This window comes from Mixophyes fleayi, chromosome 6, assembly GCF_038048845.1.
Source record: "Mixophyes fleayi isolate aMixFle1 chromosome 6, aMixFle1.hap1, whole genome shotgun sequence".
Taxonomy (NCBI): domain Eukaryota; kingdom Metazoa; phylum Chordata; class Amphibia; order Anura; family Limnodynastidae; genus Mixophyes; species Mixophyes fleayi.
Genome location: NC_134407.1, coordinates 209,803,701 through 209,821,841, shown reverse-complemented (window position 1 = coordinate 209,821,841; position 18,141 = coordinate 209,803,701). Strand labels below are relative to the sequence as shown.

At 40.3% G+C, this 18,141-nt stretch overlaps 1 protein-coding gene across 1 annotated transcript in view; it reads left to right on the top strand.

The window, feature by feature from the left end:
- The first annotated feature begins 9,649 nt into the window (after positions 1 to 9,649).
- The window catches only part of LOC142160610 (uncharacterized), a 48,420-nt gene continuing 39,928 nt past the window's right edge, over positions 9,650 to 18,141 (top strand). The window contains exons 1-4 of the mRNA XM_075215474.1: positions 9,650 to 9,737; positions 13,407 to 13,525; positions 17,442 to 17,516; positions 17,648 to 17,732. Of these exons, the coding sequence (XP_075071575.1) occupies positions 17,481 to 17,516; positions 17,648 to 17,732 (121 nt within the window). The 5' untranslated portion in view covers positions 9,650 to 9,737; positions 13,407 to 13,525; positions 17,442 to 17,480. The remainder of the gene's footprint in view (positions 9,738 to 13,406; positions 13,526 to 17,441; positions 17,517 to 17,647; positions 17,733 to 18,141) is intronic.

Sequence of the window (18,141 nt, the reverse complement as noted above, 5' to 3'; positions counted from 1 at the left end):
ACGCATATCTCTTGCAACAAGATCACACCCCAAGCTATTGTATTGTGACAGAGTTATCACACGTTAACAAGACTGCAAGGAGAGGTCTTATAATGTATTATGTGGAAGAGAAAACAAACAATGTCACCTGTACTGAATGGTGAGCTCCGCAGGCAGACACCATCATAAAGAGATAGTTCTATAACTAGAATATTTTTATACGTTGTTCCCTTGTTATTTAAATTACATAGATACAAATAAAAAATAAAGGGTTAGGGTTGCTTTAAAAAGGTATATTTACACTTTAAAAAGGAACGCTTATATCACAAAATAACTTAAGTGAAGAGTGTGTAAACAAAATGAGATTTATAAACAGTCAGCTAGTGTATTAACTCAGTAAGTCAGGCATCCTGAAGTTCGGAAATGAGGTGACATTTCTGTCTTGACAACCAAGGTGAATCTGGAAATGTCATAATATGATTATTAATTTTTTTTATTAAAAAAAAACAAAACACCACACAGAAATTGTTGACATGTTGTATAGGGTTGTGCTGCACGGTTTTACCTTTCCTTGAATGTCAGAAGAGATCTGAAAGTAATTGATTAGTTCTAGGCAAAATGCTACCATATTACTGTGAAAGTTCATGCAACATTCCAAGTCACTGACTTGGATCATAAACTTTTTTTTAACACCTACAACAGACTTTAAAAAAAATCTATCTCACCTGTTTACATAGCATGCTTTACAAATACACAATTTGATCCTATTATGTACATTAACATTTTCTTTGACGTCAGTACATAAGAACTTCAAGAACTCAGTCAATGAAATAACAATTACTCTCTTTCATATCTATGTACAAAGGTGTCTTTTATATGAACCAGTATAATTTGGTGTATGAAATGTAAATGACTAGACAATCTACCAGCGCCCCAGAGGAGGGGGATGAGGGGCAATGCATTTACTTGTCATCTAAAATAATAAGAACGTATATTTGCTTGTCTTCTCCAGCTGTAATGAAAAACAGAAGGACTGGTATATTTCTGTTAACAAGTAGTTATAAGCATACTATGGTATGAAAAGAAAAAGCTGGATGAAAATTTAAAGAGAGTTATTTGTATTAGATGGCAAGCAAAAGCTGAGATTCAAAAAGTTTAAGAAGGAAACAGTGGAAACAGTATTAGATAAGGACGCCAGGAGAATATAGCGACTCCCATCGTAGCTCCTACTTTGGTCCAGTTTGTACTATTGCTAAGAATTGCACTTTTTTTTTAATACTTTTTTCATTTCAATATATACTTTTGATTCTTATGCTGCATGTTTTATCAATGGTTATTTTCTTTTTAAGTTTTTATGTATTTTGACGAACTCAGAATGTTGTCTTTGCTTTTAAGTTTAGTTAACTTGTTTATTTAACGTTCAATATTTTTTTTTTTTTTTTTTTAATTAAATGTATTCCCGATTTGCAATATATTTTACCCAATGAATATTATTTATATTTACTATAATGTGGATAATAAACTATTATATTTTCATTAGTTTTTTGCTCTTGTTGTCTGTCTGTGGTCACTGTAAGAGTCTACTTATCACATCTCATTGTTTTGTTTCTGGTTAACTGCGGCCAATAAACTTGTGTATTACAAATATAATATATGTAAAAATAATCTGTTCCATGTCACCCATGTGCATATGAAATGGCTGTGGGACACATACCGACCTCATTATTTTCTATTTACTTTATTTTGTATACATAACTTATTCTATTGGTTATTATGCTGTATTGAAAAATGAAAAAAACATTAAAGAGAGAATGATTCAAAGAATCAAAATTCTAAGACCGATATGAAGGTGCAACTGTTAAAGGAAGTTTCCACTTTTGGACAACTTCCTCCTCCTTATATTCTTCGGTGGGATGCCAACCACTACCCATTTGGAATTACAACTGCTCCCTATATTTGGTCCAACCATTCTGGGGAGAGTGGCGTCAGTGTTGTGTTGTTGGTGTGTACTGTGTGAGTCAGCTGATTGGATTGGCCATGGCTCCTCTCCAATCAAATGTCACTTACCATGCCCGCCCACCTCATCATTATTTGAATAGAGCAGGTTAAGTCAAATATAATATTTAATTGGGGAGAAGGGATGGTAAATGGGCTTAACCTTTATTCTCAATAACTCGGCACCCAGCTCTCGCTAAATATTTAGTAACCCAAATGGTATAACAAAAAGGAGTTGATGCACAGAGTGAGACTAGAGGGTCGATGAAGAGGTGAAGGCAAACCCCATTGTTTATTAACCTACTGGGCTTAGCTGATAGAGTAAAGTTTAATAAAACACAGACTTTCCAAGTTAGAAAAATTAAAATGTGTGTACAGGTTTTTGAGAAGCTCCCATAGCATCTTGCCTCAGGTGTCCTTGAAGGATGATGCTTCTGGGAGAGGAATTGTGGTTCTCTAAGACAGTCCACTATTGGGACAGTATCTCATAATTTCAGGTTACTATAGGAGAAGAGATTGAGGGCCCCGAAACGTCACAAAGCAAGAAAACATTTGTCTGGATCACCCCATTCCCAGACATCAACTCATTAAAGAGGCAGTCAGGGAGGATGCACTTGTTTTCTAAAAAGGGAATATGTAGGCTGGTTCTGATCCTTAGGATCCTATATGTTCAAAACTGTCTCTGGGCTTAGACGGTTGAAGAGACTTGTCGGACCATGACCATATTATGCCGAATTATATTCAGCTCCATCATCCAAGTACTTCAATTTCCTCAGGATTTAGGATTGTAGTTCCCACCCCTAGTCCTATACCGCCATCTAGGCCTCCATCTCCACCAGTTTCACAACCCCAAATACTCTCCTAAATTAGCACACTTCTGATTCATGAAGGCAACAAATAGTTGACACGCACTTGTTATTCGCTAGAATTGTGTTATATGTATATAATAGAGCATCTGTAGATCTATAGGTTGTCCAAGCCTAAAACTTCCACATATAAACAAAATAGAAGATCCAGCACTAGAAAGAGGAAAATCAATAAAATAGATAAAATAAAATGATGATGATATAGGAGGTTCAGAGGTATTGACCAAGCCATCAAATGAGCACTGTCCCTATGTAGACAGAATATCTGCAGTTGTACCTAAATGCATAGATCCGTATATATAAATATTAATGAATCTGAGATGTATGTCTATATCAAATGGGATCTTCTTGTTCTATATTGTCACATATATATATATATATATATATATATATATATATATACCTACATAATAATTAAATTGCTATCACATTCAATATATGCGTAAATAGTGGATGACTCAGCCCTAATTGTGTATATCGAATTGAATGGATTATGACATGAAATTAGTTTATAAATTTTAAAAAAATTCTGAACTTTTTATGCAAAACATATCATGAAATACACAAAAAAACAACACACATGGTCAAATAACAATAAAAACCTGGCCAAACCATGTTACAATGCAAGGGGTGCAAATCAGTTTATTATTTTGCACATAAGTTAAATACTGGCTTTTTGTCATGCAACACACAAATCCTTGATAGCTTTACTTTTGCACTGAACTTTAAAGTTGATCTAGGACATGCTCTATTCCAATTATAAATCTGTCCCTACATTTTAAATTTACCTCCCCCCTCCAAAACATGGTTTTGTCAAGGTGCAAAGTTACTCCTTTTTTTGCTTTCCTTTCCTTAATGAATCTGCTCCACTGTCTTCAGTTCTTGAATAATTTTACTTACAACTCCCACTAACATTTGACCTGCTCTCCCCCTCCTTCCAAAACTTCCTTCCCCTTTCCTCACCCTAGCAGCTACTTTGACTCCACCAGCTCCTACCATTACACACTTTCCTTCCATTGCTCACGTTCAATCCTCTTCCTCCTATTTAGATTCTTGTGCCCCCAGTACTCGCCATCAACACAACACAACACTGCCCAAAAATATGTCGATTTTACAGAACAAAATGGAAACACCTACAGAGCTACAAGATTATTGAACTGCGATGGCAGTTTGGACTGAATGAAAAATAGCATGGCTGTATAACGTTAAATGAACTTTTGAAACAGAACATAGCATTTATTTCTTATCTGACCTTGTTTCTGCATTATGCCAGCACATTCCAAATGAAGTTGTTTAGTTAGAAGGCCGTGTTAAACTGTGTGAAATGTCAAAAAACACAGAATGTTGTAGAGACCATGCCTTATCATCATCATCACCATTTATTTATAAAGCGCCATTAATTCCACAGCGCTGTACAGAGAACTCATTCACATCAGTTCCTGCCCCATTGGGGCTTACAGTCTAAATTTCCTAACACACACACACACTAGGGTCAATTTGTTAGCAGTCGGAGGAAACCCACGCAAACACGGGGAGAACATACGAACTCTCCACAGATAAGACCATGGTCGGGAATTGAACTCATGACCCCAGTGCTATGAGGCAGAAGTGCTAACCACTGAGCCACAGTGCTGACCCCTTAGGTCATAAGGCACGCATTACCTGTTTTTTTTATGTAACACCCCCCTAGTGGTGTTCTAGTAAAACCCTGCACTTCAGTGAATACAGGAGGGGTCACCTAGAGGGTAAGCTAGAAGTTTATAAAAAGTTACATAAACTGGTTACCATGGTGATAACCCAGCCTGTGAGACTGAGTGAGAGTAAGGAGGGGCTGTCATTAAGGGGGGATAGGAATAGAGAGGGAGAGAGACAGAGACTGGAAGGGACAGAGGAGAGGAGAGATGTAGCTGGGGACCTGGGGTGGAAGCTCCCAGGCTCCCCCAGCATTGCCTGGAAGTCTGAGCGTGGTGACTGCACCAGGGCAAGGAATGTGTGCCCTGGATGAGGGGGGAGAACTCCATGCCACTATAGAGAACCCAAGGAAGAGGGGGACACTTCACATGGAAGAGACTCTGGAGTGAGGGCTGCTACAAGAGGCATGGTAGCTGTAGTGTCAGATCCTGAGGCTGAGAGTACACAGAGTGACGTGTCAGAGCACAGGAGACATCATCCCCGCAGAGGAGGGATGAGCTGCAGTTGAGAGGTACACAGAGTGTGTCAGAGCTGCATGGAGGAGAAGCTGCCTGCCTATTACCATCCATGTGAGTGCCCTTGCAGAGGAGGGTGATCTGCAGTGAGTATGGAGTGCAAAAGACATGTAAATTATGTTATTTAACATCTAGATAACATTAAGAACTGTGCTGGAGAGAGTAAGGAGATGTATATATTTTTCTTTATTGCTGCAACCATTATGATTATCGTGCTGGAGGAAGAGGAGTGTAAATAAAGAGTTCAGTTTATCATAGAGATGGTCTGGCGCCCAAATGATTGTGACTTTTATTACACTGCATCACAAAGTGACATTACCTGTGTCCCACTAACTACAGAGACCCCCTGATCATCTACACCCATGCCCATCAGCTAGCCAGGGTTTGAGAAGGAGGTGCACTGTGTACCCTTTGCACCCCACAATACACACAGTGACAGGGGGTTACATTTAAATACTGTTTATTAACAACATCGCTTATAAATGTACAGAGAAATTCAACAGGAATCCAGCAACCATAAGGCATAGATAGGTATAAGACATAGATCATTTTCGAACTGCGACATATGAAGCCAACAATGACCATATCCCAATGGCGCCCTTACATTGTGAAGTCTGCTGTGTGCTGGATATAATCCACATTGATATTCAGCAATAACATTTCTTACAATAAGTGGAGGGGGCTATAAAAGGGGAAATAGGGAGAGTGAGGGGCAGTAGAGGATGGTGCAGTGGGGGGAGGAAGGAGACAGGGGGTAATAAGAGAGAGGTGAAGGAAAAGATTCACACGATTGGATAATATCAACTTTAAATTTCAGTGTACAAATAAGCTAACAAGTATTTGTGTGCTACATGAAAAAACAGTCAGTATTTAACTTATGTGCAAAACAGAAAACTAATTTCCACCCCTTGCATTGTAACATGGTTTTGTCCAGACTTAAATAAGAAGTTTCTTAAGTTAACATCCTTAATGAATCAGGCCCCTGGTCCTTTCGGTGAAGGGAATCCTAACTTTAGTAAAAGCTGGTTAGTTCCCCTTTGCGGAAAATACCTCTTTGCCCCCTATTGGTCATGTCCTGCATATGAAGAGGATCTAGCTAACTTCAGGAAGGGGATCTAGCTAACGTTAGTAAGATCAGGCTAGTTCCCCTTCGCCATTAGGACCTTTTTGAACCTATAGGATATTAACATGTAATAAGCAGCACAATGGCAAAGTCAATGTAGTACAATTATGGTAAAATTAATAGTGGTAAATAAGGAAGGTTTCAAATTTTGTTTGTATTTTTAATAGTATGGAAGTACAGAGCGGTAAAGGGTTGTAAATTCTGAATATCATTGACCATAGATAAGACTGTTGCTTATAACCTTGAGTGGCGTTGTGACGAAAGAAGGTGTTAATTTCACCTCAAGCTTCACATTTTTCACATAAATAGACTGCCATCAACATACTTTTTACTCCTATGGTTGGCTCCCTGGTTGTTGTGTTGCACCACAGACTATTATGGTGTACTCATTTATGATTGTTACCAGATATGCTAGCTTTTATTATTTTTAACCAAATGCTTTATTTGAATGCACTGTATGCTGAACCAAGGTTCTTTTACTTTCCAAAAAAAAGCTGCTGTGAAACTACGACACCAAGCGAGGAGCGAATTACATAAACAATGCTCTTGCCAAGTTAATAGTGATTTCACTATTCAGCAGGGGGGTCTCTTGTGCATGAACAATGGCCTGCTAATTGCATCTCCTGCAGTTGGCCTGGCCACAGCAAACTGTAAGGAGATTATCCAGTCTGGACGATGCCTTGCCTATGCCAATGGAACACATAGTTTTCAACAGGGAAAATGTGTTCTTACACATCTACTGTACGCAGGTGTTGCAGATAGAACATTTGTAATTATACTTTACTGGATGTACTGCATAGCATATGTGTTTACTGCTTATCCTACTTAAATATTTGCCTGCAGAAAGGGAGCCATGCTCTGTTGTACAACCACACCAAAGGCTAAACACTATACCTTTTCCATAATTAGCGGTGTGGCTGTATCATGTAGAAATAATTTATTGTAGAAATTTATTTCAATTAGTGGCACAGGCACCAATTTATATAATTTCAAATAGACTTATCTTTTTATACCGGTATCTGTTTTGTATGGAAATGTATTGATTTCTGAGACAGTATGTCATGTTTGGGTTTTGTAACTTTTCAAGAGGAAATCCCAAGTAGGCATATGTGTGGAAGGGATATGTTTTTTGCAACTGTCTAGAGACAGGTAATCTTATGTTAATTAGACCTTTTCATCGCTACGTGACCAACATGTCTGTTGAGTCTGAAAGAAAATGATAATTAGACTTGCTGGTAGAATTCCGATGTTTAAGACTCAGGATGTAAGTGATCACAGATTAATGTGAATTTTGCAATTTAAATTGTGTTAAAAGCAATATTAGAGAAAATGTTGTATCCTGATTGTAAACATTCAAGTAAAACTTCAGACATAGTGGTGCCGATAGCAGCAATGTAAAAAAGTGTTACTCCACTCCAGGCTGATTTATGTACAGCCTGCATGAAGCACCTGGATTGGTTCGAGGGGCAGGAGGCTGGATTACCTACTGCCAGGATATCTATGTAAATCTGTATAAAAAGCACACTGTTTTGACCATGTAATGTAGTATCATTGTTCCATCTGTAACTCTTGAAGGATCACTTGTACCACAAACTGGCATGTTACTGTCCTTATAAGGGCTACTTGAACTAATAAGTGTATCACTGCTTCAAGATCCTGCTTTGACGCCTATTTACCTGCAGCACATCCTGTGACCTACAGATTCGACCAATCTAAGTCAGCATTTACTAACATGCCCCTGCTAGACAGCTTGTACCTAACATGCCTCTTCTACATATGACTAACTTTTTCAAAATATGTTTTCTGAAAAAATGTGCATGGCTCTTAACAATTTGCAAGATCTGATGTTAATTTAATTTTTTTTTTTAAAATTAGATCGAATTCGAGTTGTATAAATTCGAATAATATGAAGTCACAAAAATCATTGTCAGGAATGGTGAATCTGCCAAACCTTACTTCCAGGTGTACACATACAAAAGATCCCAGCGCACCTATATCGTGCCGAGCCATGCCCTCAACACTGTTTCCAGCAGTGCCCACACACTTATTGTACCCGCATACTCACCATACCTAGCAGTGCCTTCATATATACTGGGTGTAACTTTCATGCGATGTGCAGTGTACAATCAGGTTTGAACCCACTGTGCACCTTGATTTGAGCGGGTGACCTAGATTTCCACCAAAAAGGATAGGTTTGCAGAGTAAAATGTTTGCATTTTTAAAGGAGCAAAGGTTATACAGCCAAAGGAATAAGTTGGCCAGAATTAGTGCATTATGGTTTAAGCTACCATAGAACAACATAGTGATCATTTACTAATATGGTGCAAATATGCAGTCTAAACCCACAATTAATTAGCAGCTGGTATTTTATTATATTAATATTGAACTAAGAATTGTTTTTTATGATAGATTAAAAAAAAGTAAATTATTGCTAGCTAAACATAACAGCAAATTTACATTAGATTATTATTGCCAATGGATCTCTAATACAAGACATCATATGAAATACATAGGTGCTGGCTAGCTAATTGGGATTATGTAAAATGATCACTTCAGGTCGAAAGCATTATGTGAATAGCTCAGATAAAACAACAATGGCTTGTTCAAAATTGCATTTTAGATATTTACGCCAGCGTTCTCCTCACGTGCCCCCCTTGCACGCCAGTAGTACCCTCACGTGCCACGCCAGCGTTACCCTCGCGTGCCCCCCCTGCACGCCAGTGTTACCCTCGCGTGCCCCCCCTGCACGCCAGCGTTACCCTCGTGTGCACACCGTGCAAGCCAGCGTTACCCTTGCATGCCCCCCTGCATGCCAGCATTACCCTCACATTTCCCCAGCACACCAGGGTTCCCCTCATGTGCCCCCCCTGCACATGCCCCTCCCCTAGTTTACCAACATCCCCCTCACGTGCCCCCCCCCCTGCACACCAGCGTTCCCCTCACGTGCCCCTCCTGCACACCAGCATTCCTGCACATGCACCCCCCAGTTTACCAGCGTTCCCCTCACATGTTCCCCCAGCACACCAGTGTTCCCCTCACGTGCCCCCCTGCACACCAGCGTTCCCCTCACGTGCCCCTCCTGCACACCAGCATTCCTGCACATGCACCCCCCCAGTTTACCAGCGTTCCCCTCACATGTTCCCCCAGGACACCAGTGTTCCCCTCACGTGCCCCCCTGCACACCAGCGTTCCCCTCACGTGCCCCTCCTGCACACCAGCATTCCTGCACATGCACCCCCCAGTTTACCAGCGTTCCCCTCACATGTTCCCCCAGGACACCAGCATTCCCCTCACGTGCCCCCCTTGCACACCAGTGTTCCCATCACATACCCCCAACGCTCCCCGCACATTCCCCCAGCTAACCAGCGCTCCCATTAGTTAATGTACACTTGATGTCAGCAGCTGCCCAGGACGGATCACACCGCTGCTGCTGCTGCTGCCGCCTCTCTGTGCACCATGTGACCGCGGCAGTCACGTGACCCGCTGACGTCAGAGGGGATCCAGCCTCTGCCATAAAGACAACTTCCTCTCCGATATACAGAGCACAAGGGCGTAGGAGCTTCTCCAGTAAGTGCTGATATTGTGTCCTTAATGTACCCTAAGTCCATACTGTGGGGAGTAGAGGTTATTTCATATCCATTATTCACATTAAATGTTATTTTATCTCTGTCATTCATATAATGGACATGATACATATTATACTGAGTAGAGATGATCTTATTCCTCTCATTCACATTTAAATACTCCCAATGACAAATATTTTAAAAGGGTTGGAAGCACATATTAAAATTCTTTTTTGTGTGCAGTTACCATTTAAGTATTTATAGTAGAATAGTTATTTTGTACTAATCCATGCTCTGTATCCCTGAACTTGGGAGATCTCACACTTTCATTATTGTGGTACATTTCTGGGTTTGCATGTTTCACATAAATTTAAATATGGAGCAACTCTTTGAGAAATTGCTTTTATTGCTTTTTTCCTGTAATTAAAATGAACCCTACACCGATATGCACCTGCAATACTCAATGGCGTGGGCACACAGTGTGGCGCACACTTGCACACTGGACCACACAGACTGTGCAGAGCAAAATCATCATCATCATTTATTTATATAGCGCCACTAATTCCGCAGCGCTGTACAGAGAACTCATTCACATCAGTCCCTGTCCACATTGGAGCTTACAGTCTAAATTCCCCTAACATACAGACACACACACACACACACACACACACACACACACACACACACACACACACACACCAATTTGTTAGCAGCCAATTAACCTACTAGTATGTTTTTGGAATGTGGGAGGAAACCCACGCAAACACAGGGAGAACATACAAACTCCACACAGATAAGATCATGGTCGGGAATCAAACTCATGATCCCAGTGCTGAGAGGCAGAGGCAGAAGTGCTAACCACTAAGCCACCGTGCTGCCAAAATACCATGGTTTTACAGTCATGCACCTTAGATGTTCCTCCACGTTGGTCAAGTGTGTGCATGTGTGTATATATATATATATATATATATATATATATAATTTGGGCAGGCGAAAATGAGAGGCAAGAGAGCCTCTTGTTCAAGACTCAAGTTAATATTTGAACATATTTTTGACATCCTGTAGTGTTTTTGGATGTGAAAAAGGAAATAAACAGGCAACAGAGTGTTTAAAACCCCCTCACCCATGGAGAAATCTTATGTTGGAGAAGAAACTGATGGTATAAGGATGTGTAGATGATTCTCCTTGGCAAACCAAGGAAATGAGTTTCTGTAGGTCTATTGTCATGTTGGAATGTATTGTCTTTAGTCCAGTTTGGTGGCAGTGAATGAGTTGTCATATCCAGTTATAACATAAATGTCACGTAATGTGCTATCTCTTGAATTAGTTGTTCTGAGCAGGAGTCACAACTTTTGTTCTCTGGTATCAGGAGGCTGCAGCATCGGCCCGTCTCTGCCCATTGAGAAAACTTTAATATTGACCTTGTATCACATTCAGAAACAATCTTGCTTAATTATGAGGTTTCTATGTCTCCAGTTGTCAGAGGAATGTTAAGCAGATAAATCACTGGACGTTCCACTGTCAATGAATCAAATGAAGCTGAACGTATACAAGACAGACAAATCTTGGGTGCCATGTAAAATCTGTGCAAGTGACCAAACTTTAGGGGTAGATCGGGCAATTAATTTAAATTAGGAGACACTTCATGAGAGATTACAGGCAGTCCTTCAAGCTCTTCAGCAGTGTGCTGTAATTGCTGCTCTGTGGATTAGTGACTACACGTCGGGTCCACAGTAATGTGTCATTCCGCTCTTCTTCATGAGTGGCTGTGGGTAACCCAATTACATAACTTATTTACTGTACTACTGTGAAGATACCGGATTTTCTGGCCCAATTCTACCCACTTCACGCTGGCTGGCCACCCACGGGTGCCTCACTATTCCAGGGAAGTCTACCCAGTACCTTCTAGGTTTCATATAGTCACTCAGTCAAATGCAGTTAGAAAGTAAAGCAATACATTTATTGTAATATAAACAATCGCTAGATTATTATGTACACACAGTAAATAAATGGCAGGCAGGTTCACCACATCATCTGTCCCTTACACCACTAGCTTAAGGAGTTACAGTCATCTGGCTGTCTTGATGACCCATGGATCTCTCTCAGTTGCATATGTAGACTCTGGTAGAGAACGACAACTCACAACCAGAGCTTGCACCTTCCATGAATGAAATTCCAGAATGAACACCACCATTCCCACCTGGAGTGGCTCCTTATATCTATGGTCAAATTTGCACAGTGCTTTCCCCTCCCTCGGCAAAACCCTGGGTCTTTCTCTCTTTAAACATTGGTAGGTCCTGGATCAGTGGGTTTGAGGGGGGGGGGGGGTGGAGAGGAGATGTTCTTTCACAGATGCCTCGTGCTAGGGTGCAGACAAAATGTCTGGACTAGTACTATGGAGAGCAATGGATACTAATTGGCTTGCCCCACCTCCAAAGATAGGGTAGCAGTCAGCCCCTCCTTAAATTAACCCCTTACACTACTTTGTGATGTCACAGGGTCCTCAGCTGTTCCATGCTTCCTGTAGAGGAAGGAGGTGGGAGAATGAATGCAGCTCCAGCCCACTGACCTGTATCCTGGGCACCACTTGATCTTTACCCATAACCCACCCGGCTTCACTTTAAGAACAATGAATAACAACCTCACTGCCACATCATTAATATACAATACACAATATACATATTTACAATGAGCTACAATGTCCCTTTATCAACATGTAATTAGACACTGCAGTGGTATTCTGATGAGCTGGGGAATATAAGTAAGGGCTATAAAAAGTACTTGCTATAATCCACATTTTGTGAGTAATGAGGAACAGGCTGGTTATGGTATTATCAAACTCGTTTCGTCACAAGTACTGAACGGACTCTGGTTGCTACCCTTCCTGCCTAGAATAGTCACAACCCATACCAGAGACTCGGGTACAAGAGTCCTATGGCAGGACTGATTAATTGGCTTTTACTGACAAAGTGTCGTTCCCAAAGCACAATAAGCTACCACACTAATTCAAACCCATACGGAAATGAACCAATAAGTGTTTGAGAGAGCAACACTCTTGTCGACAAAATGTCTAATCGTATACATTGATCTTTAATGCACCGTGGGTTATACACTCTTAATATATACAGTATGCAGACTAACAACAACTGCAGAAGTTATCTTACATTCATTTCTTATCTTCTGCCTTATGTAAGCACCCAAATAGCTCCCCATTTCTTTTATTAATAACTAAATTTAAGTATACGGTGTTGGACACTGCTGTGTATAATATACTTGTCATTAGGGCTGGATAACATACATGGCAATTACATGCTGGCCATAGTCTGCTATGTTTGGTTGCTATGTAATGTATAAATTAATATTTACATAAACAAAATAGACAACTCCATTCAGGCCACTAATTTGCTATTTTGCATATATTTACATTATGCCCAACTATCTGCATTTAGATACATATATATCACTATTTAATGCACAAATGTAATTTAAAAATAAAATGGGCAAATTTAAATGTTACATATACTTGGGTATATTTGTCACAGAAGTGTTGTAATATGTTGAAAAAATATATTGTTTGATTGCGTCTTACTGCATTATATTACTGCTCTAGGAATAAGAACTGTTTTATGTTTGAAAATGGCAACATTTAGTTTTGTACATGTTGTGTTGTCAGAGAAGAGAAGAAACGGCACCAATGAGGCCCAAACAATGAATCTGTTGGTGGTTTCGGAGGACTGTCTGAAGTCGTGTGAGGAAACGCTGTAAATGTGACATAACGCTCTGTAAGAATAGGTAAGAACATTTGTCTGACACAAACTGAACTACGACAGCTCCATAAATGTGCTGTAGATTATCCACAGTGAAGACTGCTTCATATTCGGCTGTACAGCTGTGCTGACTCAGTTGACAGTGTCATTTTCATGCTTCTACTCCAGCCGATAGACTAGATAGGGAGATGGTGGCGTAGGCCGGCATTGCGAAACTGTTAGTTTCGTCTGATGCTTTCCCTCATGATAACGCTGCAAAGGTCTTTCCTACCTATTGTCCCATATCTGTCGACTGTCCGACTCCCTCGTACGTCCTGTCTTGTCTTTTGCTGCTCTCTGTGTGAGCCCCCATAGCATTACTCAAACTCATCTGTGCTACTTATGAGTATTTCCTCATCTGTTTGTTACTTGCTTCTGTATCCAGCGCTACGGAATCTGTGGCACCTTAAAAATGATAATAATTATTGTAAATAATTATAATAATAATAATAAGACTCCATCAGAGGCATTCATTGGGCAGCCGTCCTGTGACTGTCTTAAACATTTGATTGACTGATCAAACTGCACAGAGTACATGGGAAAACAATTATTGCGACTATGTTGCTGAGAACAAATCATCAAATATATCAAGATGGGTCATTCCATATCAACTGATCGAATTTTCATTACTTTTGAATTACTTTGTTTTATCTCATGTAAGTTTTGTTTAAATTGTTGTAGAAATCCACATTTTTTTGGCTGCAAGGATCTGCATAAAACAGTTTTGTCTGGCTAGGGTTGTGACTTCAATGAAAAAAAATAAACTGATTTCAGAATTTTACAGACTTCAATTTGACATGCCACATAACTAGATTTGCGGAAGGTAACATTTCAAGGCGATGGCTTGTAAAGGCAAACTTGCCTTTACAAGCCATCGCCTCTTTAAATTTGCCAATTTCCAGCAACTTGCAGAAATCAGCACTTAATACAGTTACCCCTAGGAATGCTCAGGAATTACGATATGACTGGAGCCAAATGGACAGAAGAGCTTGCATCTGTTCTGACATGGAAGATCTGGCACCCATTTACAGACACAGGCGCTTTAAATAGTTCAAAGGGAAGGGTCAGAGGCTGCCTGCACTAAATGAATATTTGAAAGAGGTTTTAAATAGCGGTCATGTGCATTTGTCAGGTGATTATCGTGGAGCCAGGTTGGGAGAACAAGAGAAGATGACACCGAAGCAAGACTTGTCCAAAGATAGGGTTACCAGACAAGGAGGGAACACACCGGACCCCAGGAAGAGCTTTAGATGGACTTCATGGCAATGTTTTCTTTCACTGTAGGGCAGGATGGTACATGTGGGATATATTAAAATGGAACACAGTTTGATCACAAGCAGACATCTCTGAATCATGACATTGCCCTGTCAGAAGCCACGTAGAAGTCTGTGGTGGTGAAGCCTAAAGTTAAAGACGAGTGTCACTTTTAGAGGTGTGACTCTAAATTCAATCCAACTGAAGCAAATATTTCACAGGTCCTTGACTTCTTTTAGGACGGTCTCAGCAAACTTCTTACTTTATCTACACTCAAAGTACTAGTGTCTGCTTCGAGTGTGTTCTTGGATACAGACTCAGAAGAACGGATCCTCTGAACCTTTGTGACGTGGAATCTCAGTTTAGTTCTCAACACTGATGCCTGACTCTTTTGAACCTCTGCAAGAAATTTCTATGAGCTAGATGACACTAAATAAGGTGTTCTTAGTAAGGTAATTTGCATTGGGATCACTTAACATGGAATGACCCTGATATATAAAATTGCAATGAGAATAAGGGCTTAATATAGTCCACAAATTGCTTTACTTTACAGATGATTAGTGCTAGGGGACACGCTTCTACCAGAAGATTACTGGCATAGATTGGCATGACTTAAATGCATTCTCTGTCAATAGTTGCAGTGCCCTGGGATGTGTGCAGCCAATGCATAGTGAAAAGATTCTAGAAGGATTAGCTCCATCTCTATTACAAATGTGCCATAGATCACATAGCTCAAATCCAGAAAGAAATCTCTGCCAACTTTTCCTGCCTGTGGTGTAGATTGCAGTGTATTGTACCAGGGCTCAGGAACCTGCGTAAGAAGCGGCTATTGGCAAGTTCTATGGACGTTCAGTAGTATGGTGAATTAGGTGGAACACAGTTATTTATTACATGGCAGTGCCACAAATATTGTTTAAATCAGTGGTTCCTAAATGTGTTGTGGTGGTTTCTGCCCGACGGAAGGTTCAGGTGTTCCGACCCTGCAGAACAAGGTCTGTTGGAGGTTTCTGTGGCCCAGTTTCCACTGCACTTTTTTACCAAAATGGTAAAAATGCATTAAAACATGTGATTTAAATTAGTTTTCCATGCACTCTCCATTCACTGCGCTTTTGCCAATATACTCTGTTGCACTGGTAGCACACATTTAACTTATTAAAAGCAGGGCATGCTGCATTCTAAAATTTTAACCATGTTTAGAATGGTGGGAATGACTTCTTAAGAAAACAAATCATTCTATTGAGAAAGCGATTTTCAGGTTGTTACCGCCATAAAAAAACCATTACCAGCAGATAGGGTGGACAACGTTAATTGTTGACACTTGGCAAGCACTGAACAGTCTTTAAAACACCAAAATAAACCCTCTCCAAATCACGTCTTACTTCTCGACATCTCACAACAATTGAAACATTGTGTCTGCGCCAGGCATCGACGTCAGGTCTTATTATTAATATCTACTCTGAACTAATTGCGACCTCTACTCCTCCTCGAGACCCTCATGAGATGTCATGGGAACATGACCTGGGCTCTCCTCTTGATGATGAGGAGTGGTCGGAAATTCGGGACAATGCCGCCTCCAGCTCAATCTGCGTCCGAATAAAGGAAAATGTTTACAAACTTCTCTACCGGTGGTACTATGTTCCTACTCGACTATAAAAGATACTGCCTGACTCCTCTGACAGATGTTGGCGTCTATGCTCTGGCGCGGGCTCTTTCTTACATATATGGTAGGACTGCCGAAACTGATTCCCTTCTGGCACGAAATTAAAGCTTTGATAGAAATGCTAATTCAAACCCCCTTACCCTTCGACCCCAAATTTTTCATTCTACCCCTCGGGTTCCCCTCGGCCACTAGACACCAAAATAAACTTGCTCGTCACATTATTTCAGCGGCCACATGTCAAATCGCCTTAGATTGGAAGCAGGCTGCCCCCCCTTCATTCTCCGCTGTAACTAATAGGATCTGGCATATGTATAAGATGGAATACATGACTAGCATTATACGAAATACGGCCAAATCTTTTAACAAGGTCTAGGACCCCTGGATGTCTCACTTCCAATACCGCTCCCCCTTTACATAATCATACCCCCTACACTTACGTAACCCTTTCCCCTCCCATCACATTGCCCCCGGCTCAAGAGGGCTTTCCCTCGCTCCTCCCCCTCTCCTCCTCCACCTCTCATCTTCTCTTTTATCTTCCTCTTTTTCTTCCTTGTCCTTTACTTTTCTTTCTTCTCTTCTAAAAATATAAAAATGCCGGTCCTTATTTCATAGATTCTGTGCTATTTTATCTCTGAAGCACGGAGACTTCTACTTCACCATCCAATGTTCTGAATATATTTTGTCTGATATAACATGTATCCTTTTGCATTGTTAATTCTTTTTTGACCGTTAATAAACACTTATTTTAAAAAAAACCAAAAAACACCAAAATAAAAGAATCACTATATTGGAGAATTGACGTAACGATCCCATTCCACATTTTCCTCTAGTAAAAGCTTCACTTTGTCACCCATATAGTCTGTAATACATCCAGCCTTATAGTGTCACACACATGTGTACTGGGACACTGGCTGAAAGTCATTAGTGTACTTAAAACATGTATATATCAATAGATTTTAATGTCGAATTTTCTTATTTGTAATTCTAGCCCTGGGATTCCACAGTCTTGGTTTTACCCTGACGCCAAATGGAAGGTCAGGATATCTCCCCACACGATCTTGAGGTAAATGGAATTAATTTATTCTAATATAAGATTTAATATTTATTAAAAAAAAATGTATTTTATTATTATTAAACTATCATGTTAGTGATAGTTTATTATGATTATTTAATTTCATTATGTTTTGTATTTAGGATGAGACAGATGTGAAAGTTGAGGAGGAAGAAATGATATGTGTGAAAATTAAGGAGGAGGACTTTCCTACAGATATCGATGCATGTGAGTAATCATTAAATACAGAAAGATTCACATATTCTCTTTGTTCTGTCCCTACAACAGTGTCTTATTTTACACCCTCCTCTGTCACTAAGACTAATGAGGAAATGTCTGCCAAGTAGGGGGAGAGTCGGGGACCATCAGCCCCTATTAGTCACTGTGTGTTACCAGACAAGAGATCTGACCAGTCTCCTCCCACACACTCTGTGGTGTATCTCATACATCAGGAGACATCAGCCCCTATTAGACCCCTGTTCTCCTCCTCACATCATATCACTGTGTGTTACCAGACAAGAGATCTGACCAGTCTCCTCCACACACTCTGGTGTTTCTCATACATCAGGAGACATCACCCCTATTAGACTCCTGTTCTCCTCCTCACATCATGTCACTGTGTGTTACCAGACAAGAG